Raw genomic sequence first — 26,866 nt, 5'->3', positions numbered from 1 at the left:
ACACACCGTATAATGACGCCCCCCACAGTACACCCCCCCCACACACCGTATAATGACCCCCCCACACCGTATAATGCCCCCCACAGTACACCCCCCCACACACACCGTATAATGACCCCCCCCACACCGTATAATGCCCCCCACAGTACACCCCCCCACACACCGTATAATGACCCCCCCCACACACCGTATAATGACGCCCCCCACAGTACACCCCCCCACACACCGTATAATGACACCCCCCCCACACACCGTATAATGACCCCCCCCACACACCGTATAATGACCCCCCCCACACACCGTATAATGACCCCCCCCACACACCGTATAATGACCCCCCCCACACACCGTATAATGACCCCCCCCACACACCGTATAATGACCCCCCCCACACACTGTATAATGACCCCCCACACACACCGTATAATGACGCCCCCCACACACTGTATAATGACCCCCCCACACACCGTATAATGACGCCCCCCACAGTACACCCCCCCACACACCGTATAATGACACCCCCCCCACACACCGTATAATGACCCCCCCCACACACCGTATAATGACCCCCCCCACACACCGTATAATGACCCCCCCCACACACCGTATAATGACCCCCCCCACACACTGTATAATGACCCCCCACACACACCGTATAATGACCCCCCCCACACACTGTATAATGACCCCCCCCACACACCGTATAATGACCCCCACACACCGTATAATGACCCCCCCCACACACTGTATAATGACCCCCCCCACACACCGTATAATGACGCCCCCCACAGTACACCCCCCCACACACCGTATAATGACCCCCCCCACACCGTATAATGCCCCCCACAGTACACCCCCCCACACACACCGTATAATGACCCCCCCCACACCGTATAATGCCCCCCACAGTACACCCCCCCACACACCGTATAATGACCCCCCCCACACACCGTATAATGACGCCCCCCACAGTACACCCCCCCACACACCGTATAATGACACCCCCCCCACACACCGTATAATGACCCCCACAGTACACCCCCCCCACACACCGTATAATGACACCCCCCCCACACACCGTATAATGACACCCCCCCCACACACCGTATAATGACCCCCACAGTACACCCCCCCCACACACCGTATAATGACACCCCCCCCACACACCGTATAATGCCCCCCACAGTACACCCCCCCACACACCGTATAATGACCCCCCCCACACACCGTATAATGCCCCCCACAGTACACCCCCCCACACCGTATAATGACGCCCCCCACAGTACACCCCCCCACACACCACCCGTATAATGCCTCCCACAGTACACCCCCCCACACACCGTATAATGACACCCCCCCCACACACCGTATAATGACCCCCACAGTACACCCCCCCCACACACCGTATAATGACACCCCCCCACACACCGTATAATGCCCCCCACAGTACACCCCCCCCACACACCGTATAATGACCCCCCCACACACCGTATAATGCCCCCCAAAGTACACCCCCCCACACACCGTATAATGACCCCCCACACACACCGTATAATGACGCCCCCCACAGTACACCCCCCCCACACACCACCCGTATAATGCCTCCCACAGTACACCCCCCCCCACACACCGTATAATGACACCCCCCCCACACACCGTATAATGACCCCCACAGTACACCCCCCCCACACACCGTATAATTACACCCCCCACACACCGTATAATGACCCCCCCACACACCGTATAATGCCCCCCACAGTACACCCCCCCACACACTGTATAATGACACCCCCCCCACACACCGTATAATGCCCCCCACAGTACACCCCCCCCACACACCGTATAATGCCCCCCACAGTACACCCCCCCCACACACCGTATAATGACCCCCACAGTACACCCCCCCCCCACACACCGTATAATGACCCCCCCCTGCATGGTATAATGACCCCCACAGTACACTCCCCACACACCGTATAATGACCCCCCCCCCTGCATGGTATAATGCCCCCCACAGTACACCCCCCCACACACCGTATAATGCCCCCCACAGTACACCCCCCCCCCACACACCGTATAATGACCCCCCCCCCACACACCGTATAATGACCCCCACAGTACACCCCCCCCACACACCGTATAATGACCCCCCCCTGCATGGTATAATGCCCCCCACAGTACACCCCCCCTCACACCGTATAATGACCCCCACAGTACACCCCCCCCACACACCGTATAATGACCCCCCCCTGCATGGTATAATGCCCCCCACAGTACACTCCCCACACACCGTATAATGCCCCCCACAGTACACCCCCCCCCACACACCGTATAATGACCCCCCCCACACACCGTATAATGCCCCCCACAGTACACTCTCCACACACCGTATAATGCCCCCCACAGTACACCCCCCACACACCACCCGTATAATGCCCCCCCACAGTACACCCCCCCACACACCGTATAATGACGCCCCCCACAGTACACCCCCCCCCACACACCACCCGTATAATGACGCCCCCCACAGTACACCCCCCCCCCACACACCGTATAATGACGCCCCCCACAGTACACTCCCCACACACCGTATAATGACCCCCCCCCTGCATGGTATAATGACCCCCACAGTACACCCCCCCCCACACCACCCGTATAATGCCCCCCACAGTACACTCCCCACACACCGTATAATGCCCCCCACAGTACACCCCCCCCCCCACACCGTATAATGACCCCCCCCTGCATGGTATAATGCCCCCCACAGTACACTCCCCACACACCGTATAATGCCCCCCACAGTACACTCCCCACACCACCCGTATAATGCCCCCCACAGTACACCCCCCCACACCACCCGTATAATGCCCCCCACAGTACACTCCCCACACACTGTATAATGCCCCCCACAGTACACCCCCCCACACACCGTATAATGACCCCCACAGTACACCCCCCCACACACCGTATAATGACCCCCCCCTGCATGGTATAATGCCCCCCACAGTACACTCCCCACACACCGTATAATGACCCCCCCCACACACCGTATAATGCCCCCCACAGTACACTCTCCACACACCGTATAATGCCCCCCACAGTACACTCTCCACACACCGTATAATGCCCCCCACAGTACACCCCCCCACACACCACCCGTATAATGTCCCCCACAGTACACCCCCCCCACACACCACCCGTATAATGTCCCCCACAGTACACCCCCCCCACACACCACCCGTATAATGCCCCCCACAGTACACCCCCCACACACACCGTATAATGACGCCCCCCACAGTACACCCGCCCCCCACACACCACCCGTATAATGCCCCCCACAGTACACCCCCCCCACACACCGTATAATGACGCCCCCCACAGTACACTCCCCACACACCGTATAATGACCCCCCCCCTGCATGGTATAATGACCCCCACAGTACACCCCCCCCCCACACCACCCGTATAATGCCCCCCACAGTACACTCCCCACACACCGTATAATGCCCCCCACAGTACACCCCCCCACACACCGTATAATGACCCCCCCCTGCATGGTATAATGCCCCCCACAGTACACTCCCCACACACCGTATAATGCCCCCCACAGTACACCCCCCCACACCACCCGTATAATGCCCCCCACAGTACACTCCCCACACACTGTATAATGCCCCCCACAGAACACCCCCCCCACACACCGCATAATGACCCCCCCCGCATGGTATAATGCCCCCCACAGTACACTCCCCACATACCGTATAATGCCCCCCACAGTACACCCCCCCCCCCACACCACCCGTATAATGCCCCCCACACACCGTATAATGCCCCCCACAGTACACCCACCCACACCACCCGTATAATGCCCCCCACAGTACCCCCCCCTGCATGGTATAATGCCCCCCACAGTACACTCCCCACACACCGTATAATGCCCCCCACAGTACACCCCCCCCACACCACCCGTATAATGCCCCCCACACACCGTATAATGACCCCCCCCTGCATGGTATAATGCCCCCCACAGTACACTCCCCACACACCACCCGTGTAATGCCCCCCACAGTACACTCCCCACACACCACCCGTATAATGCCCCCCACAGTACACTCCCCACACACCACCCGTATAATGCCCCCCCCCTGCATGGTATAATGACCCCCCCCTGCATGGTATAATGCCCCCCACAGTACACTCCCCACACACCGTATAATGCCCCCCACAGTACACCACCCGTATAATGCCCCCCACAGTACACCCCCCCCCCCCCACACACCGTATAATGCCCCCCACAGTACACCCCCCCCCCACACCACCCGTATAATGCCCCCCACAGTACACTCCCCACACACCGTATAATGCCCCCCACAGTACACCCCCCCCCCCCACACCACCCGTATAATGCCCCCCACAGTACACCCCCCCACACCACCCGTATAATGACCCCCCCTGCATGGTATAATGCCCCCCACAGTACACTCCCCACACACCGTATAATGCCCCCCACAGTACACTCCCCACACACCGTATAATGCCCCCCACAGTATACCCCCCCCACACCACCCGTATAATGCCCCCCACAGTACACCCCCCCCCCCCCCCACACACCGTATAATGACCCCCCCTGCATGGTATAATGCCCCCCACAGTACACCCCCCCACACACACCGTATAATGACCCCCCCCCTGCATGGTATAATGCCCCCCACAGTACACCCCCCTCCCACACCACCCGTATAATGACCCCCACAGTACACCCCCCCCACACACCGTATAATGACCCCCCTGCATGGTATAATGCCCCCCACGGTACACCCCCCCCACACCACCCGTATAATGACCCCCCACACCACCCGTATAATGACCCCCACAGTACGCCCCCCCCACACACCGTATAATGACCCCCCCCTGCATGGTATAATGCCCCCCACAGTACACTCCCCACACACCGTATAATGACCCCCCCTGCATGGTATAATGCCCCCCACAGTACACCCCCCCACACCACCCGTATAGTGACCCCCACAGTACACCCCCCCACACCACCCGTATAATGACCCCCACAGTACACCCCCCACACCACCTGTTTAATGCCCCCCACAGTACACCCCCCCACACCACCCGTATAATGCCCCCCACATTACACCCCCCCGCACACCGTATAATGCCCCCCACATTACACCCCCCCGCACACCGTATAATGCCCCCCACATTACACCCCCCCGCACACCGTATAATGACCCCCCCTGCATGGTATAATGCCCCCCACAGTACACCCCCCCCACACACCGTATAATGCCCCCCACAGTACACCCCCCCACACACCGTATAATGCCCCCCACAGTACACCCCCCCACACCACCTGTATAATGCCCCTCATAATACACACACCGTATAATGCCCACCCCACAGTACATGCCCCCCATAATACACACCCCACACACCATATAATGCCCACCCCACAGTACATTCCCCCCCCCCACACCACCTGTATAAGGCTCCACACAGTATAATTCTCCCACAGTACATTCCCCCCCCCCCCGCATGGTATAATGCCCCCCACAGTACATTCCACTCTCTACCACACAGTATAAGACCCCCACAGTATGTTCTCCGCTTCCATACACAGTATGATGTCCCCACATGCACAATATGATGTCTCCGTACAACACACACACTATGATGCCCCCACAGTATGTTCTCCCCCCCCCCCCCCCCCCCCCCCATACAATATGATGTTCCCACAAGTAGTATGTCTCCACAGTGCATCTCTGTCCCCCACACAGTACGATGTCCCGACAGTACATTCCCCCACTCACTGTAAGATGTACAGCCCCACACGGCACAATGTCCTCATGGTATAACACCCAAACAAGGCATGATGTCCCCATGGTACACCCCCCCCACACACCGTATAATGCCCCCACAGTACACCCCCCCACACCACCCGTATAATGCCCCCCACAGTACACCCCCCCACACCACCCGTATAATGCCCCCCACAGTACACCCCCCCCACACCACCCGTATAATGCCCCCCCGCATGGTATAATGCCCCTCATAATACACACCCCACACACCGTATAATGCCCACCCCACAGTACATTCCCCCCCCCCCCCCCCGCATGGTATAATGCCCCCCACAGTACATTCCACTCTCTACCACACAGTATAAGACCCCCACAGTATGTTCTCCGCTTCCATACACAGTATGATGTCCCCACATGCACAATATGATGTCTCCGTACAACACACACACTATGATGCCCCCACAGTATGTTCTCCCCCCCCCCCCCCCCCATACAATATGATGTCCCCACAGTATAATCTTTCCCACAAGTAGTATATCTCCACAGTGCATCTCTGTCCCCCACACAGTACGATGTCCCGACAGTACATTCCCCCACTCACTGTAAGATGTACAGCCCCACACACGGCACAATGTCCTCATGGTATAACACCCAAACAAGGCATGATGTCCCCATGGTACACCCCCCCCCCCCCCCCCCCCCCCACACACGGCACGGTGTCCCCATGGTACACCACACCCCCCCCCCCCCGCACATGGCACGGTGTCCCCATGGTACACCCCCCCCCCCCTCCCACACACGGCACGGTGTCCCCATGGTACACCCCCCCCCCCCCTCCCACACACTGCACGGTGTCCCCATGGTACACCCCCCCCCCCCCCACACACACGGCACGGTGTCTTCATGGTACACCCCCCCCACACACGGCAAGGTGTCCCCATGGTACACCACACCCCCCCCCCCCCCCATGGCACGGTGTCCCCATGGTACCCCCCCCCCCCATGGCACGGTGTCCCCATGGTACATACACCCCCCAGCTAATCTTCACCCACGATCTGAAATTAAAGTGAGAGTCTGCAGAGGGGGAAGATGCCGGGGACAAGTCGTGTAATGATCAGGGATGGTGGTGTTCTTCTTATATACACAGGACAGAATATTCTGAAATTACCGCTCCACTTACTGTATGATCACATGTCTTATCACATTCTCGTTGCAGACCGGGGGCAACCTCAGATGGAGGCCGGTGGTCCGTCACTGGGACACGGCTCCCATTAACTAGAGTGGCCGTTTGCACCTTGTAGCTTCCGTCTTACTTTAGGTTTCTGAATATCAGACGTTTTCTCAATATGATGCGATACTGGGGCGAGATCCCGGTGCCCGCCGGGCAGGCCAGCCGCAATTCCTTTGATCTCCTGCAGAGGGAGTTTCGCACCGTGGAGATGCAGGAGCCCCCGCTGCACCATCCGTCTGCCAATAGGCCCAGGGTGACCACCATGCTGGACATCCCCTCCGAGCCGTGCAGCCTCACCATACATACCATCCAGCTGATCCAGCACAACCGCAAGCTGCGCAGTCTCATTGCTGCCGGCCAGACTCCGAGCCAGCAACCGGTCGAAGGTATAAAGGTGGAAGAAAGTGAGCCCCTTCCTCAGCGGCCGCCCTCTCCGCCCCTCCCAGAAGATCTGCTGCCGCAGGATTGCAAGATGCCCAGACTGCCATTCCAGATACGGCACAGCGACCCAGAGAGCGACTTCTACCGGTATGGCCCCTGTAGGAGTGTGCGCGGTATACTAGACGGTAATGGCCTCTGCTGTGGCCCCTATAGCTCTTGGGTGGGATGTCGCAAACCTGTTATCCATATATGTGTGATGAGGTGTGCGCGCTGTGTAACTTGTGATGTCACGGGTGTGCGCGTACACGGTGTGTGTATGCCGGGCGATACTCGGGCAGCACACGGACCCAGAGATTTTGTTATACTTTTATAGGATCTCTGCTGTTGGTGAACGGGAACTTCTCATCTTTATAACCAGGAGGGGGAAAAAAATCATACAGGCCTAATACTGCTCACAGCTGAGTGTTTGTTACAGTTCCATCCAGTGGTGACCATGCTCTGTGAGAGGCACAGATCTCTCTTTACAATGCGTCAGCTGCCATTTCATACTGTTTAGCTCACAGAGCATTGTCTGGCAGAAACTCTAGAGGTAGATGCTGCACCCCGTCCCAGGCGCCTGAGGAGGCCGACGTCCCTTTGACAGGTTCTGCATTGGAGCTTCAGGTTTTGTCTCTGTTTTCTGAGCTGTGACAATGGTAACAAACCCTCAGCTGTGAGAAATATGTTGTAATTCCATTTTTCTTTTTCTTGATGTCAGTGGGAAAGGAGAGCCGGTGACGGAACTGAGCTACCACTCGTGCCGCCAACTCGTGTACCAGTCTGTGGCCACCATCCTCGCCCACGCCGGCTTCGATTCCGCTAATGAAAGCGTCTTGGAGACCCTGACGGACGTCGCCCACGAGTACTTCCTGAAATTCACCAAGATGCTGAGGTTCAATGTGGATCGTGAGGCCAGGCTGGGCCAGACGCCCTTCTCCGACGTCATGGAGCAGACTTTTCACGAGATGGGGATCGGCAGCGTCCTGTCTCTGCAGAAGTTCTGGCAGCATCGGATTAAGGATTACCACACGTACATGCTGCAGGTGAGCGGGGGCGGAGGGCAGGCTTCATAAAACTGCTACGGGCATTAGAGGAGGACAGTTCTAACACGTGGGGCTGGGATGGGGAAACTACAGGTGACACCGGGAAGAAAGGTCACAGACTGATAATTGTCATCTTTTATCCAGTGACCACAGGAACTTTTCTTCATGTTATCAACCCTTACCAATCACAGACTGTAGCGACCACCGTTCCTTGTGCAGTGTTCAGTGATTGTTGGGTGGTGGGGGTGCGGTACAGGAACTTTTCTTCATGGCATCACCCATCAAAACAGAGTCAATGCTTGGGGGGGGGGGGGGGGGGGGGGGCAGCTCGCATGTCCATAAATAATAATTCAAATATAAAATTGCTTTATAGTATATAAATACCGAAAACAAATAGAAGAAAAAGACCTAATCCAATAAAAACCGTTAAAACCTCTTAGAATGGAATTGGATTAGGTCTTGTTCCTCCTCCTGTGCTTTTACTTTATACTGGGCCCTCTCTTTTTTTTCCTCTGTAAAGGACGTGTGATATGGCCCCTCTTAACAGTCTGAGCTTGTTTGTGTCACTACCTGTACATTATCAGTTGATTCCCGGGGGATAGGAGCGCTTCATGCTGTAACACTTTCTTTTCCAAATGGAGCCTGTATCTGTCATTCATTGGAACTTTTCTTATCACCTTTAAGGGTTATTCTGGCCTGCCACACTGGGGGTGGGGGGGTAGGACAAAATGGTTTTGGTCCAGTAGCTTCGTCTCACTGCCGAGTACTGCTTGCTACTGTGACTTGTTAATGGTCTCATTGCTTGTCCTGAAGTCTGTCGTCACTATCTAATATATAAATCTCAAGTGTGTGTATGTTTGTTTGTATGTCCAGGATAGGCATCCGCATCATCGCAGCTACAGCCACAAAATTTGGCACAGTCACCCGTCTGGACCCGGAGAGGGTCCTAGGCTATGTTGTGAGGCGAAATTTTAACCCCGCGCGTTCCAATTCACCAAACAATTTTTGCCCCCATCTACATGGTGGGGGTGGGGGGGAAGTGTGTATCAAGCCCCGCCCCTCATTATGATGTTATAATGGTTGACTATGGGATGGAGGATGTGTGATGGGTATATGGGCACGGGACTATGGGATGGAGGATAATTATAATTTGCTTTAACTAACCAGTTAGTTTCTATGCCCGGGCAGTGCCGGGCTCTTCAGCTAGTATTTTTATATAGAGAAAACAAGTGCATGGCTCCGGACAGTGTGAGCAGTGATTAGTACAACAGGTTTGGTAACTGCCAACGGTAGCGAACAAAGGATGATTGTGATTGTGCAAGACTGCTAACAGGTCAGGAGCTGAGCGAGACTGGAAGGTAGGTGAGCAGCTCATTGCTCTATAGAAAAGAGATCTGGAAATAAGTGGCTGGTATCTCAGGAGTTAACTCTTGATACTGGACTGTAACTACTATGCACACTTGGGCAGGCTTTAGTGATCCGTCTACTGGGAAAGTAGCTGTAGCCTTTGTAAGGTAAAAGCTCTCAAAGCAAGAGACTAAAAGCCAACTTAGTTTTATGTTTTATAACTAAAGACACTTAATAACATGAGAACACCCCCTTTAACTGCCTCATCCCATCTGTCACTTTACCTGTCCAGCCTTTAGTTGCCCCCCCCCCCCCCTGAGGATAGGAGAACTACTAAGGATGCAGTAACCTTTTTCCTTGTTATCACCTCTATTGTTTCAATCTCAGCCCGTTATTGTTGCTCTACCTCTACAGTCTTCCTTGACCCGATGTAGAAAGATACCGGAACCATTTTATAACTTTTTTTTTTTTTTCCCCAATCCGAGCCTGTAACTGCCATTTACAGGAACTTTTCTTCATGTTATCTCTTAATCTGAGCCCATCAGTCGGGTAGAGTTACTACCTGTACAGATTTCAGTAATCCCAGGAGCCGATTTATGAGATTTTCTTGTTTATAAATTTTTCTTTTTCCTATCCGAGCCTATGACCGTCATCCCTCCTCCTGTGATCTTGGCGAGGATGCAGGAACCTTTCTTCTTGTTATCACCTTCCTTAACAACCTAGGGCCATTTTTGTTACTCTACCGGTACAGCTTTCATTGGTCCAAGGGATAAATTATGATAACTTCATGTTATAAATCTTTTATACAATCAGAGGCTGTAACTCGCATTCCTCCTCCCGTGATTCTGGTATGGGATGCAGGAGCTTTTCTCCATGTTATCAACCCTGCTGCCAATCACTTCCTATTACTGTCATCTCTTCTCCAGTAATAGCTTACACTATGGGAATAGAATGACCCCCTTACATCAAATTTAAGGATTTAGGGTCGGCATTATCCTGTAAGTGAAAAGGGTTAAAATGGAAAGTTTTAGGATTTCTCCATTATCTGATGGGGAACAACTTCTTTAACATTAAGCAACATGGCGACGTGTCACATGACACTTACAATCAACATAGAGTCATACATTCTTCCAAATGTGCTGGATTTTCTTTTGCTGGTCGCAAGTCACACACAACTCACTTATGATACGCTTCAATGCGACTACGACTTATCTCCAGCTCGGCCATTGTTCATGGCTGGCCCTGATCACTGCAGTTATAATAATAATAATTTTTATTTCTATAGCGCCGACATATTCCGCAGCACTTTACATTTCAGAGGGGACTTGTACAGACAATAGACATTACAGCATAACAATAATCACATAGATTATAACAAATACCAAGAGGAATGAGGGCCCTGCTCGCAAGCTTACAGTCTATGAGGAAAGAGGTAGACACGAAAGGTGGGTGGTAACAGTTGCCCTGATTGTATGGACCAGCCATAATGTTAAGTGTGTAACAGTACAGACGCAGAGGGCTAATGGAGGCATAAAGCATGTGGGAACATGATGCGGGGAACCTGGTTATGGTAAAACTTTTGGCTGTGCCACACAGGGATAGCTTAGGTTAATGTGTTGAGGCGATAGGCCAGTCTGAATAAATAAAAAGCAAAAAACACATATCCTGAACTAAAAGTAAAAAATATACTGCAAATAATGCATAAAGGTAATAATAATAAGGGTATTTAGTAAACATAATTTTGATCAAAATAATGTACAAGCCATCCCGCCACGTCACGGCAACCCTTGTGGGGCAGTCCCTACTCTAGTATTTAAAACCTTTTCACTTGCCAAGTGGCGTGAATGTGAATAAGGGTCGAGCGGCTGAACCACTAGTAACAGCTTAGGCCAGACAGTCTGAATAAATGCGTTTTCAGGGCACGCTTAAAATTGTGGGGATTGGGGACTAATCGTATTGACCTGGGAAGTGCATTCCAAAGAATTGGCGCAGAACGTGTATAGTCTTGAAGACGGGAGTGGGAGGTTCTGATTATTGAGGATGCTAACCTCAGGTCATCAGCAGAACGGAGGGCGCGGGTAGGGTGGTATACTGAAACAAGGGAGGAGATGTAAGGTGGTGCTGAGCTATGGAGGGCTTTGTGGGTGAGGGTAATAAGTTTGTACTGGATTCTGGAGTGGATGGGTAGCCAGTGTAATGACTGGCACAAGGTAGAGGCATCGGTGTAACGATTGGTGAGGAATATGATCCTGGCTGCAGCATTCAAGACAGATTGGAGGGGGGAGAGTTTGGTAAGAGGGAGACCGATTAGAAGAGAGTTACAATAGTCGAGACGAGAATGAATAAGAGAAACAGTAAGAGTTTTTGCAGAGTCAAAAGTAAGAAAAGGTCGAATTCTAGAAATGTTTTTGAGGTGCAGATAACAAGAGCGAGCCAGTGATCGGATGTGGGGGACAAAGGAAAGCTCAGAGTCAAGTATAACCCCAAGACAGCGGGCCTGTTGCTGGGGAGTAATAGTGGAACCACACACAGAAATGGCAATGTCGGGTATAGGTACATTAGTAGAGGGAGGAAACACAAGGAGTTCAGTCTTTGACAGGTTCAGTTTCAGATATAGTGAGGACATGATGTTAGACACAGCGTTTAGACAATCGCCGGTGTTTTCTAGAAAGGCTGGCGTGATGTCAGGAGAAGAAGTGTATAATTGGGTGTCTTCAGCATAGAGATGGTACTGGAAACCAAATCTACTGATTGTTTGACCAATAGGGGCAGTATACAAAGAGAAGAGGAGGGGGCCTAAGACTGATCCTTGAGGAACCTCAACAGTAAGGGGAAGGTGAGAGGAGGAGGAACCAGCAAAAGATACAGTAAAGGAGCGCTCAGAGAGATAGGAGGAGAACCAGGAGAGAACGGTGTCCTTAAGGCCAATGGAACGGAGCATAGTGAGGAGGAGCTGATGATCCACAGTGTCGAATGCGGCAGAGAGATCCAAGAGAATTAGCATGGAGTAATGACCATTAAATTTAGCTGTTAGTAGATCATTAGAGACTTTAGTGAGGGCAGTTTCAGTAGAGTGTAAAGAGCGGAAACCGGATTGGAGAGGGTCGAGAAGAGAGTTTTCTGAGAGATAGCGGATAAGACGGGAGTGGACCAGGCGTTCCAGGAGTTTAGAGATGAAGGGAAGATTAGAGACAGGTCTATAGTTAGCGGCACAGTTTTGGTCGAGGGATGGTTTTTTAAGTAGTGGATGTATGATGGCATGCTTAAATGAGGAGGGAAAGATACCAGAAGAGAGAGAGAGAGGTTAAATATTTTAGTTAGGTGAGGGGTGACAGCAGGGGAAAGGGACTGGAGTAGATGTGACGGAAATGGGTCACTGGTGCAATTGGTTGGGCGAGAAGATGCAAGGAGCCTGCTTACTTCTTCTGTGGTTCAAAGTCAGAGAGTGAGTTAGATGCAGTGGGGGAGGGAGGACAGTGCATGGTATGAGGTGATTGGGAGATAATTTCCTGTCGGATCTGGTCAATTTTTTTTCTTTGAAGTAATTGGCCAGATCGTCAGCTCGGAGCTCCGTGGTTGGGGCCTGTACTCTTGGGTTGAGTAGAGAATGAAAAGTGTCAGAGACGTTTCGGGTTATTGGACAGTGAGGTGATGAGGGTGTTGAAATAGGTTTGTTTTGGGAGGTGAAGGGCAGTGTTGTATGTTCTAAGCATAAACTTATAATGGATGAAATCTTCGTGTAGGTTGGATTCTCTCCACAGACGTTCGGCGCACCTGGAGCACCGCTGCAGGAAACGTGTTTGCACCGTGTGCCAGGGTTGTCGCCGTCTGTGTTGTGGTGTTCTATGTATAAGAGCTGCAGTTTCATCCTGGGCACGTTGAAGTGTTTCATTGTAATGCTTCAATGCAGAATCAGGACATGAGAGGGAGGAGATAGGGGCCAATGAAGACTGCAAGTTCTTCATAAGTTTCTGGGTGATAATGGCCTGTATGTTTCTATAAGTCTGGACAGTGGGGGTGACCTGAGCAGCCTGGCAGTTCTTGATAGAGAATGAAAGAAGATTGTGGTGGGAGAGGGGAGTTTGTGAAATCATCCACTGCACAAAGGCGGGAGAAGACCAAGTCGAGGGAGTTTCCGTCTTCATGCGTTGGAGAATTAGTAAGCTGCGAAAGGCCAAATGAGGAGGTTAGAGATAAAAGGTGAGTAGCAGATGGTGAGAGGGGAAGAGCAATGGGGATGTTGAAATCTCCCATGATGAGGGTAGGGATGTCACAGGAGAGAAAATGTGGAAGCCAAGTGGCAAAATGATCCAGGAACTGATGGGAGGGGCCGGGAGGATGATACACCACCGCCACTCGCATGGAGAAGGGGGTGTAGAGTCTGACGGCATGGACCTCAAAAGAAGGGAAGACAAGTGAGGGTACTTGAGGGATAACCTGGAAGGTACATTTTGGTGATAGGAGCAGACCAACGCCTCCACCAGCTCTACTGTCTGATCTTGGGATATGAGAGAAGTGTAGCCCCCCGTATGAAAGAGCAGCAGCAGCGGTAGTGTCTGACTGCTGGATCCAGGTTTCAGTAAGAGCCAGAAGGTTAAGAGAATTAGAAAGGAAGAAGTCATGAATGAAGGAGAGTTTGTTACACACTGAGCGAGAATTCCAAAGTGCACAATTAAGAGAGACAGATGGCATGCAGGGAATATTAATAAGATTAGAGGGGTTTCTGAGTGTTGCAGTTGGGGGGTTTGACTTTCTATAACATGGGGGACCAGGGTTGGGAGCAATATCTCCTGCGACTAGGAGAAGGAGGATAGAAAGAGTGAGCAGATGGTTAAGTGATTTGTTTGTCTCTGATGTTGAATGGTGGGACTGACTGGATCTGTGCAATTTAACAACGTGAAAAGAGCGTGAGTGCTATACATAGGAGAGGAAAGAAGCGAGGGGCCGATATGGATGGAGTGTAGAGAGTTAATGTCAGGGCGGTTGATGTGTATAAATGCAGCGGCCAGGATATAAATTATACAAATGCATATGGTATATATTTGGGGTTGCCCAAATAGACAGGGCAGGAGACAGGTAAGACATTTATATACATCTACTCCCTGTACAACTGCCATGTTATAACTGCCAGCGTACTTAGATACATGTTCTTTGATTACATGTGCATAAATGCCACCTCTGCATGGTGGTGGCTGTGTAACTCAGCCGGCGCCCACATAGAGTTGCACAGGCTCAGCTCCTTGCAGTAATGTAATGCTTGATTTCTCCTGCGGTGGCGCTGTAGGTAAAATGAACATTTATTGCTAGGTTTCCCCACTGATCACAGGGGGAATCTTTTGTGATCCATCTTCCCATTCTCCGTGGACATCCGCTGTTAACTTCCAACAATGATGTGTAATTGTATCTCTGCTGCATACACAGCTCTTGCAAAAATTAAGCGACCACTGCACAATGTTCAGTTTCTCTGATTTTTCTCTTTATATTTTTGAGTAAAATGTAAATTGCTCTTTTATTCTATAAACTACTGACAACATGTCTCCAAAGTTCAAAGCACTAAATTTTGTATTTTCTGAAAATGAGAAATGGTCAAAAGAACAAAAAGCACAGTGTTAACAGATCTCAAATAATGCAAAGAAAACAAGTCCATAATCATTTAGAAACAACAATACTAATGTTTTACCTCAGGAAGAGTTCAGAGATCAATATTCTGTGGAATCCCCATGATTGTTAATCCCGGCTTTCCTGCGTCTTGGCTGCTTTCCTCCAGTCTCTCACTCGGCTTTTGGGTGACCTTATGCCACTCCTGGTACACGCATGTCAGCAGTTCTTCTTTGTGTGATGGCTTGTGACTCTCCATCTTCCTCTTGATTACATTCCAGAGGTTTTCAGTGGGGTTCAGGTCTGGAGATTGGGCGGCCATGACAGGGATTGGATGTTGAGGTCCTTCATCCACACATTGACTGACCTAGCTGTGTGGCATGGCGCATTGTCCTCAGAGTTGGGGAACATTGCCTGAGCAGAAGGAATCAGCTGTTTTTCCAGGGAAACCTTGTATGCGGCTTGATTCATACGTCCTTCACAAAGATTAACCTGCCCAATTCCAGCCTTGCTGAAGCATCCTCAGATCATCACCGATCCTCCACCAAATTTCACAGTGGATGCAAGACACTGTGGCTTGTACGCCTCTCCAGGTCTCCGTCTAACCATTAGACAACCCGGTGTTGGGCAAAGCTGAAAATTAGACTCATCGGAGAAGATTACCTTACTCCAGTCCTCTATGGTCCAATCCTTATGGTCTTTGACAAACTTCAGTCTGGCTCTCCTTTTTTTTTTTTTTTTTTTTTTTTTCCATTGATGAAAGGCTTTTTTTATAGCTTTACATGACTTGAGCCCTGCCTTTAGGAGCCTGTTACGAACTGTTCTTGCCCTGCACTTCACCCCAGCTGCCACTTGCCATTCCTTTTGTAGGTCACTTGATGTCATCCTGCGGTTGCTGAGTTGACATTCGATTAAGATTACGGTCATCTCTGTCAGTGGAGAGTCGTTCTCGCCCTCTGCCGGTCTGTAGCTTTGTTGTCCCCAATGTCTGCTGCTTGACCTTGTTGTAATGGACTACCATCTTAGAGATTTTAAGGATGGAGGCAACATGACGCTCACTGTATCCCTCTGCTAGTAAAGCCAGAATTGAGCCCTTCTTTTCCTCACTCAAGACTTTTCTTTTCAGCTCCTTTGGCATGGTTAAGTTATTTTTTTCAATCCTATTACTTTTGGGATATTCCTAGCACTTGTTTTACCATCCAGCTTGTCCTATTGCAGGAGGATTGTGAACACCACAGCAGGGTTTCTTATACTTTCCTTCATTAAATAAGATTTTGGTTCAGGTGATCACCTACTCAGAAGCACATTAAGTAGAATGAGGTGTATGATGGTTGGAATTCAGCTGGAATGGAATGGCTGTCAGACAAGGAGAGAAGCGGATTTTTATAAAACTGTGTAGTGGTCTCTTAATTTCTGCCAGAGCTGTGTAAGTATAAATTCATCCGTTCAGTGTCTGCACTGCAGCAGCCTGTACTACAAGGATTATACTGCAGATAATCTGCTCACCCATGACGGTGAAGGCAGAGATTGAGAAGCTCCGCGCTGCAGTGATTGACTGGAAGGTTAAGCCTCTGTCTGTTCACAGGTCAGCAAGCAGCTGGCTAAAGAGTACGAGAAGATTGTTCACCCAGAGCGGGTATCCGAAGATGCAAAGCCAGTGAAGATCAAAGAGGAGCCAGTCACAGATATAACTTTCCCCATCAACGAGGAGTTAGAAGGAGACCTGGCTCCTGGGGACCAATCGCTGCCAGTCGGGGTATTAGGAGCCCAAAGCGAGAGGTTTTCTTCTAACATGGAAGTAGATTCTTCACCCCAACCTTCAGGTAAGGAGGAGACCACCCTACAGCAGCGGATACTGATATCATTCCTATTCCTCAATGCACTTTATAACAACTATAATACTGCCCCTATGTACAAGAATATAACTATACTGCTCCTATGTACAGGAATAGAACTCCTATAATACTGCTCCTATGTACAGGAATATAACTACTATAATACTGCCCCCTATGTACAAGAATATAACTACTATAATACTGCCCCTATATACAAGGATATACCGTATATACTTGAGTATAAGCCGACTACCCCCCCCCCCCCCTAATTTTGCCACAAAAAAATGGGAAAATTTATTGACTTGAGTATAAGCCTAGAGTGTGAAATGCCGAAGCTACTGGTAAATTTCAAAGATAAAAATAGATACCAGTAAAATTAACTGAGACATCAGTAGGTTAAATGTTTTTGAATATCCATATTGAATCAGGAGCCCCATATAATGCTCCATACAGTTCATGATAGCCCCATAAGATTCTCCCTAGAATAATATGCCCCATATGCTGCTCCATAAAGGTTATGGCCCCATAAGATGTTCCATAGATTATGCCCCCATAATGCTGCCCCTATGTACAAGAATATAACTACTATAATACTGCTCCTATGTACAAGAATATAACTACTATAATACTGCCCCTATGTACAAGAATATAACTACTATAATACTGCCCCTATGTACAAGAATATAACTACTATAATACTGCTCCTATGTACAAGAATATAACTACTATAATACTGCCCCCTATGTACAAGAATATAACTACTATAATACTGCCCCCTATGTACAAGAATATAACTACTATAATACTGCCCCCTATGTACAAGAATATAACTACTATAATACTGCCCCCTATGTACAAGAATATAACTACTATAATACTGCCCCCTATGTACAAGAATATAACTACTATAATACTGCCCCCTATGTACAAGAATATAACTACTATAATACTGCCCCTATGTACAAGAATAAAACTACTATAATACTGCCCCGTATGTACAAGAATATAACTACTATAATACTGCTCCTATGTACAAGAATATAACTACTATAATACTGCTCCTATGTACAAGAATATAACTACTATAATACTGCCCTCTATGTACAAGAATATAACTACTATAATACTGCTCCTATGTACAAGAATATAAAGTGATGAGTCTTGCATCTGACGTCACAGTCCTGTATTCTCAGTCTCTTAGGTCTGCAGTCATTTTACGGAATAAATGAAGCGTAAATTTCACAACTTCTGCTTATAAAACTTTCGTTCCTTTTTGGAGAGACGTCAGTTGTTCTATAATTGGAAACCTTACACTTCTAATTTTTATATTTTGCTAAAAAAGGATATAAAATAAAACCTAAAACAGGCTAAAAATGTAAAAGATGTCAGCTTCTCCATCCATTTGTGGCATCCGCCTTCTCCCGCTGAGTTTCCTCTGAGTCTTGGATCATTATTTTGTCCTTACAGGTTCTGGACGGGTTTAAGCGTCCTATAGGCGAAGCTACGATGAAGGCGCCATAATATTACATTATTGCCAAACTCCGGAACTGTTTTATATAGATCATTGCAAGATTGATGTGGGGTTCAAAATCCTGTTTTTTAGATGAATTCAATAATAAAGTACAAAGAAAAAGTAATCTTGCAAATAAAAAAAATCAAAATAAATAAAATTATTTGTAATAAAATATATTTCTTCAATGTACCGTATTTTTCGGACTATAAGGGCAGAGACACACTGGCGTATTTCTTGTGCGATAATCGCATTGCACTGAACGGACTGGCCGGCACCTCTCCTGACCTGAGCATGATGGATTACTATGCAGCTGTCATGCTCAGGTCAGGAGAGGTGCCGGCCAGTGCGAGTTTTACAATGAGATTCTCGGACGAAAAATGCGCCAGTGTGACTCTGCCCTAAGACACACTTTTTTTTTTTTTTTTCCTCCAAAAAGGTGGAGGAAAATGGGGGGAGGGTCTTAGGCTACGTGCACACGCTGTGGATTGTAGTGCGAATTTGGCCGCTCGGATTTTGTAAAATCCGCAGGTAAATCTGCAGGTCAAAAGACCTGCGTTTTTTCATCTCCACAATGGAGGAGATGGCAAACCGCAGCGGAATCCGCAGAAAGAATTGACATGTCAATTCTTTCTGCGGTTTCAAAACCGCGCGGAAAAATCTGCACCGTCTGCACTGCAATTTTTAATATCCATAGGATATTATGGTACTGTACACTGCAGCAAAAACTGCTGAGGACCCGCAGCGGCCCAATCCGCTGCGGAACCTCAGCAGAATCCGCAGTGTGTGCACACACCCTTATAGTCCGGATAGAAAGGCTCTGGCTGTGTGTGTGTGGGGGGGGGGGGGGAACGGCATCGGCGGGTCACAGAGGCTGCATTTGACTCTTGTGCCTGCTGCTAAAGAGAAATGAATATTCACTGCATTCCACACCCATGTGCTTGGAGGGCAATGAATATTCATTTCTCTTTAATAGTACGGTATCTTGGTATGATTGCCCCCCAACCCCCATCCTGGTATGCCTGGCCTCATCAGAAAACATTAAAAAAAAAACAAAGCCAAACCATTACACTTACCTTCCTCCGCTCCCTCGCAGCGTCCTGCTCCGGTGTCAGCAACTGCTTTATGCCAAAGGGCAGCTTTCGGAATACACGCTGCCCTGCATGTCGGGACTGTGTGCGTGGAGAGCAGTGAGTATTCATTGCATTTCAGTAGTGCTCGCTATGTCAGCCGGAACCTTCCTGCAGTTGCCGGTCTGTCACATGTACCGCTACTTAACCCCTTTACCGCCGAGGGTGGTTTGCATGTTAATGGCCGGGCCAATTTTTACAATTCTTACCACTGTCCTTTATGAGCTAATAACTCGAACGCTTCCATGGATCCCGGTGATTCTGAGACTGTTTTCTCGTGACATATTGTACTTCATGTTAATGCTAAAAATTTTTTGTTATAACTTGCGATTATTTATGTAAAAAACTGAAATTTTGAAAATTTTGCAGTTTTCAGACTTTTTGAAGTTTTTTTGCCCTTAAAGAGAAATATGTCGCACAAAATGGTTAATAAATAAAAACATTTCCCACATGCCTACTTTACATCACCACAATTTTGGAAACAAAATTATTTTTTTTCTTTAGAAGTTATAAGGGTTAAAAGTCGACCAGCGATTTCTAATTCTTACAACAAAATTTACAAAACCCATATTTTTTTTTTTTTTTTAGGGACCACATCATATTTGAAGTCACTTTGAGGAGTCTATATGTCGGAAAATACCCAAAAGTGACACCATTCTAAAAACTGCACCCCCCCCAAGCTGATCAAAACCACATTCAAGAAGTTTATTAACCCTTCAGGTGCTTCACAGGAATTAATGGAATGTGAAAGGAAAAAACGAACATTTTAACTTTTTTCCCTAAAATGTAACTTTAGACTTTTTTTTTTTTTTTTTTTTTTTTATTTCACGAGGGTAACAGGAAAAAATTAACCCCAAAATTTATAATGCAATTTCTTATGAACATTCCAATACCCAACATATGGGGAAAACCACTGTTTCGGCGCATGGCAGTGCTCGGATGGGAAGGAGCGCTGTTTTACTTTTTCAACGCAAAATTGGCTGGAATTCAAATCGGATGCCATGTCGCGTTTGGAGAGCCCCTGATGTGCCTAAACAGTAGAAACCCCCCACAAGTGACCCCATTTTTTTTAAAACTAGACCCCCCAAGGAACTTATGTAGATGTGTGGTGAGCACCTTGAACCCCCAAGTGCTTCACAGAAGTTTATAACGCCCGACTGTGAAAATAAAAAATCCTTCCCTTCCCCCCCCCCCCCCCAAGAAAAATGATCTTTTAGCCCCCAATTTTTAATTTTCCCAAGGGTAAGAGGAGAAATTGGCCCCCAAAAGTTGTTGTCCAATTTGTCCTGAGTACGCTGGTACCCCATATGTGGGAGGAAACTACTGTTTTGGTGCACAGCAGAGCTCGGAAGGGAAGGAACACCATTTGACTTTATCAAACCAAAATTGACTGGAATTGAGATCAGATGCCATGTTGCCTTTGGAGAGCACCTGATATTGATGTGCTTAAAAAGTGGAAACCCCCCACAATTGTCACCATTTTGGAAACTAGACACCCCCCCCCCCCCCCATGAACTTATGTAGATGTGTGGTGAGCACTATGAACCCCCAAGTGTTTCACTAAAGTTTATAACTCCTGGCTGTGAAAATAAAAATCCTATTTCTTTTTTTTTTTTTGAAAAAAAAAAAAAAAAAAAAAATGATCTTTTAGTCCCCAATTTTTAATTTTCCCAAGGGTAGCAGAAGAAATTGGACCCCAAAAGTTGGTTGTCCAATTTGTACTGAGTACGCTAGTAGTTCATATGTGGGAGAAAACTACTGTTTGGGCACACGTTGGGGCTCGGAAGGGAAGTCGTGATGTTTTGGAATGCAGAGTTTGATGGAATGATCTGTGGGCGTCATGTTGCGTTTGCCAAACCCACAAGTGACATCATTTTGGAAACTAGACCCCTTAAGAAACTTGTCAAGATGTGCCTAAACAGTGGCAATGCCCAACAAGTGCTCCCTTTTTGGAACTAATCTACTGTTTCCTGTAAATTAGTAGTACATGGAGGTGTGGTACAGTTTGAAGCAATCCTTCATACACAGGCCAGGGTTTTTTGGGGCAGGTGTCGCATTGATAAATGGTGTCCTTGTGTATTCCCCTTGTGTAACACACTTGACACTTCTTTTGCGACCTTCCTTTTTTTTTTTTTTTTTTTTCCCAGTTTGCGGGACCTCCCCCGGGAAATGCTGACCTGGCACGATACGAGTACCTTCAGTTCCGGAAGTACTGGGGCCTGATCCTTCCGGAATGCTAAATATCAGGGCCTTAATCACTACCTCCTGGAACTGAAGGTACGACGTATCAGTGTTTCGTGCACATCGTGACAGCAGGAGAGCATTGAGCATTGCCACTTGGATGATGTGCACGGCCAGCTCTCTTTTTTTTTTTTTTTTTTTTTACCACATCTTGGCCTTTCTTAAAGCACTGTATGGCTGGAGAAGTTGATCAGAGAAATCAATGCCCCCCATGTTTTTGTTGCACCCCAGTACACAGTTTGGTTTGCTGTCCTGTGCGGAGGTACGTCGTACAGTGCTGAGGGTGGTGCCATCACCGTGTATGGTGGTCAAGAGAAGGACATCCCTCTTGTACTTGACCACCAGCTGGTGGTCGCTACATTGGGCTCTGCTGTCACCCCTTCTGAGCATCTGCCCAAGTAGTGTTTTTGGGAGGCTGCTCTAATTTTTGCGGACAGTACCGAGAGGGTTTTGAAGAGTGGGATGCTGGTATAAAAGTTATCGGTGTAGAGTTGATAACCTTTATCCAGCAGTAGGTGCACCAAATGCCACACAATTTTCCCACTCCCAGGACAGGAGGACATTCAGGAGGTTCAATCCTGGTGTCCGTCCCTTCGTAAACTCTAAACCTGTGGGTGTACCCTGAGTTTGTAGAGTTTGATTCCGTACCTGGCCCTCTTGCTGGGCAGGTACTGACGGAATCTGAACCTTCCCTTTAAAATGAATTGGACTCATCCATGCAGATATCCCTTTGAAGCACGTACACTTCAGCAAACTCTTTGTTGAAGCGTTCGATGACCGGCCAAACTTTGAACAGACGGTCAAAGTTGGGGGTCATCTCGTGGGGGACACTGTGCATTATCGGTATAATGCAGGATTTTGTGGATGGCCTCAAAACGCGTCTGGACCATGACCATTCGGAACATTGGAGTGTTGTATAAAACATCAACACTCCAATATTGCAGAAGTTCTCACTTCTTCAGGATCCCCGAGTGGAGGACCAGGCCCCAAAACTGCATCATTTCAACTGCGTCTACAGGAGACCAGTTAGAAAGTGATGAACCGGGGTTTTGTGCCAAAAATTGAGTGCACAAATTAGTTTGGCCCACCATGAGGTTAACAAAATCCTCAGGGAAAAAGTCTAGTTCTGTGAGGCCGGTGGTGTCAAACTTGATTCCTGATTCTGCCACAAAATCAGGAATCAATGGCTCCTAATTTTCGGGGAGCGAGGTCCATACGGGGTCCGTAATGGGCTGCGCTGGTTCATCTTCTGGAATAGGAGGCGCTGCTTCATCTTCTGTCCTGGGACATCTGCATGGCAGTTCAGCAGAACCTGATGGAGGAAGACGAGGAGGAGGAAGAGGATGACGAATCTGAAAAATAAAAAAATGTGGGATCTCCTCTCTCGCTATTAATGTCAGAGGCAAGGAAAGCATATGCCTCCTCCACTGAATAGCATTGTTGGGACGACTTTTATTATGACTCTGGTGATTGTGTCAGTACTTTTATTTTTAACTGTTTGTTTGTGTGTGGTAGTCCTTGGGGTAAACTTTCGTCTGAAAAGAAAAATCTAAAAGAAAAAAAGTAGCACCAGGAAAAGAAAAGTGTAAAACAGCAGGCACGAGCTCTGAGTGACCTGCGTCACTAATCAAAGCTCGGCGGCTGCTGGATGTGCACACGGAGATGGTGCAAAGGGGGGTGAAAAAGAAAAGCGGAAAACGGCGAGCATGAGTGTTTATGGGTGAACTGCGTCACCAACGCTCGGAGACTGCTAAATGTGCGCACGGAGGCAACGTAAAGGGGGATGGAGGGGGTAAAAAGAGAGGGGATGGGGGTGGATGAAGAAAGATCGGGCGCAGGGATCAGGGATCAAAACACTTAGTTGTCGCTCTTCTTTCTTTGTTTTTTTTCGGCAGGGATTGTGGTGTCACAAGCTTCTGTGGCACCACAAGGCACAGCAGCAGATTCTGTAGTGAGACCGTTCTGCAGGAATACTCAGCTAGTGTGAGGACCTGCAGTGTGGTCATAGAGCGGTCATACCGCTGCTGTGCCCTGTCATTGGTGTGATCGATGTCCTCAATCAGTGCTGGCCCTGGTGACGCTGCAATTGCCAGACAACAGCCTAGGATCGGAGCTCATGTGATTGGTGTGATTGTCTATCGCGCCAATCAGAGTCCTTTCCGGCGATGCTTGGCATTGCCAGGCACCAGCCTAGGATCGGTGCTTGATCCTAGGCTGGGACATCAGTGTTTCAGGCAATCTGAAATTTTTTGCTTTACTTTTTTTCCCCTAATTTTCTCCTCTAAAACCTCGGTGCGTCTTATAGTCTAAAAAATCTAGTAGTTCTATAAAGTTGCTACAAAAATATAAACAATCAAATCCAACATGATTTATAAAATAAAAAAATTTTAATTTCAAATTAGAATATCATTTTTTAACTATACAAAATATATATAGCAACACAACTCTTTCCGCACATGTGCTTCACACTAGGCACCAAAGTATTTAAAAAAATAAATAAATAAAAAAATATTAATCTAATTTCTAACTATTTATTCTGTAAATTGAAAAAAAAAAATATAAAGTTAAACCCGCTGAAATTTTCAGTGTATATAAATATATATATATACAGTGCCTACAAGTAGTGTATTCAACCCCCTGCAGATTTAGCAGGTTTGATAAGATGCAAATAAGTTAGAGCCTTCAAACTTCACACAAGAGCAGGATTTATAAACAGATGCATAAATCTTACAAACCAAAAAGTTATGTTGCTCAGTTAAATTTTAATAAATTTTAAACATAAAAGTGTGGGTCAATTATTATTCAACCCCTAGGTTTAATATTTTGTGGAATAACCCTTGTTTGCAATTACAGCTAATAATCGTCTTTTATAAGACCTGATCAGGCCGGCACAGGTCTCTGGAGTTATCTTGGCCCACTCCTCCATGCAGATCTTCTCCAAGTTATCTAGGTTCTTTGGGTGTCTCATGTGGACTTTAATCTTGAGCTCCTTCCACAAGTTTTCAATTGGGTTAAAGTCAGGAGACTGACTAGGCCACTCCAACACCTTGATTTTTTGCCTCTTGAACCAGGCCTTGGTTTTCTTCGCTGTGTGCTTTGGGTCGTTGTCTTGTTGGAAGATGAAATGACGACCCATCTTAAGATCCTTGATGGAGGAGCGGAGGTTCTTGGCCAAAATCTCCAGGTAGGCCTTGCTATCCATCTTCCTATGGATACGGACCAGATGGCCAGGCCCCTTGGCTGAGAAACAGCCCCACAGCATGATGCTGCCACCACCATGCTTGACTGTAGGGATGGTATTCTTGGGGTCTTATGCAGTGCCATCCAGTCTCCAAACGTCACGTGTGTGGTTGGCACCAAAGATCTCGATCTTGGTCTCATCAGACCAGAGAACCTTGAACCAGTCTGTCTCAGAGTCCTCCAAGTGATCATGAGCAAACTGTAGACGAGCCTTGACATGACGCTTTGAAAGTAAAGGTACCTTACGGGCTCGTCTGGAACGGAGACCATTGCGGTGGAGTACGTTACTTATGGTGTTGACTGAAACCAATGTCCCCACTGCCATGAGATCTTCCCGGAGCTCCTTCCTTGTTGTCCTTGGGTTAGCCTTGACTCTTCGGACAAGCCTGGCCTCGGCACGGGAGGAAACTTTCAAAGGCGGTCCAGGCCGTGGAAGGCTAACAGTAGTTCCATAAGCCTTCCACTTCCGGATGATGCTCCCAACAGTGGAGACAGGTAGGCCCAACTCTTTGGAAAGGGTTTTGTACCCCTTGCCAGCCTTGTGACCCTCCCACGATCTTGTCTCTGATGGCCTTGGAATGCTCCTTTGTCTTTCCCATGTTGACCATGTATGAGTGCTGTTCACAAGTTTGGGGAGGGTCTTAAATAGTCAGAAAAGGCTGGAAAAAGAGATAATTAATCCAAACATGTGAAGCTCATTGTTCTTTGTGCCTGAAATACTTCTTAATACTTTAGGGGAACCAAACAGAATTCTGGTGGTTTGAGGGGTTGAATAATAAATGACCCTCTGAATAAACTTTTCACAATTTAAAAAAAAAATTAAACAAAGAAATAACAACATTCTTTTTTGCTGCAGTGCATTTCACACTTCCAGGCTGATCTACAGTCCAAATGTCACAATGCCAAGTTAATTCCGAATGTGTAAACCTGCTAAATCTGCAGGGGGTTGAATACTACTTGTAGGCACTGTGTATGTATGTATGTGTATATATATATACATACACACACACACACGTAAAAAAGTATTTAGTCAGTCAGCAATAGTGCAAGTTCCACCACTTAAAAAGATGAGAGGCGTCTGTAATTTACATCATAGGTAGACCTCAACTATGGGAGACAAACTGAGAAAAAAAAAAATCCAGAAAATCACATTGTCTGTTTTTTTTTCATTTTATTTGCATATTATGGTGGAAAATAAGTATTTGGTCAGAAACAAAATTTCATCTCAATACTTTGTGATATATCCTTTGTTGGCAATGACAGAGGTCAAACGTTTTCTGTAAGTCTTCACAAGGTTGCCACACACTGTTGTTGGTATGTTGGCCCATTCCTCCATGCAGATCTCCTCTAGAGCAGTGATGTTTTTGGCTTTTCGCTTGGCAACACGGACTTTCAACTCCCTCCAAAGGTTTTCTATAGGGTTGAGATCTGGAGACTGGCTAGGCCACTCCAGGACCT

General features: G+C 48.1%; 1 protein-coding gene across 5 annotated transcripts in view; it reads left to right on the top strand.

The window, feature by feature from the left end:
• SUPT7L (SPT7 like, STAGA complex subunit gamma) overlaps positions 1-26,866 on the top strand; it is a 35,174-nt gene that overhangs the window by 1,789 nt on the left and 6,519 nt on the right. For 3 of the 5 annotated variants that reach the window (XM_073556309.1, XM_073556310.1, XM_073556313.1), the window contains exons 2-4: positions 7,030-7,572; positions 8,183-8,507; positions 17,038-17,275. In XM_073556309.1, coding sequence (XP_073412410.1) covers positions 7,160-7,572; positions 8,183-8,507; positions 17,038-17,275 — 976 coding nt within the window. In that variant the 5' untranslated portion in view covers positions 7,030-7,159. Of the gene's footprint in view, positions 1-7,029; positions 7,573-8,182; positions 8,508-17,037; positions 17,276-18,754; positions 18,973-20,515; positions 21,532-26,866 lie in introns of those variants that run through there. The other 2 variants (XM_073556311.1, XM_073556312.1) reach the window with 2 other exon arrangements.

Source organism: Dendrobates tinctorius, unplaced genomic scaffold, assembly GCF_039654945.1.
Source record: "Dendrobates tinctorius isolate UK_male_01 unplaced genomic scaffold, ASM3965494v1 ptg000232l, whole genome shotgun sequence".
NCBI lineage: Eukaryota > Metazoa > Chordata > Amphibia > Anura > Dendrobatidae > Dendrobates > Dendrobates tinctorius.
Note: the sequence above shows the minus strand (reverse complement) of the source record. Positions and strands in the feature narration are given on the sequence as shown.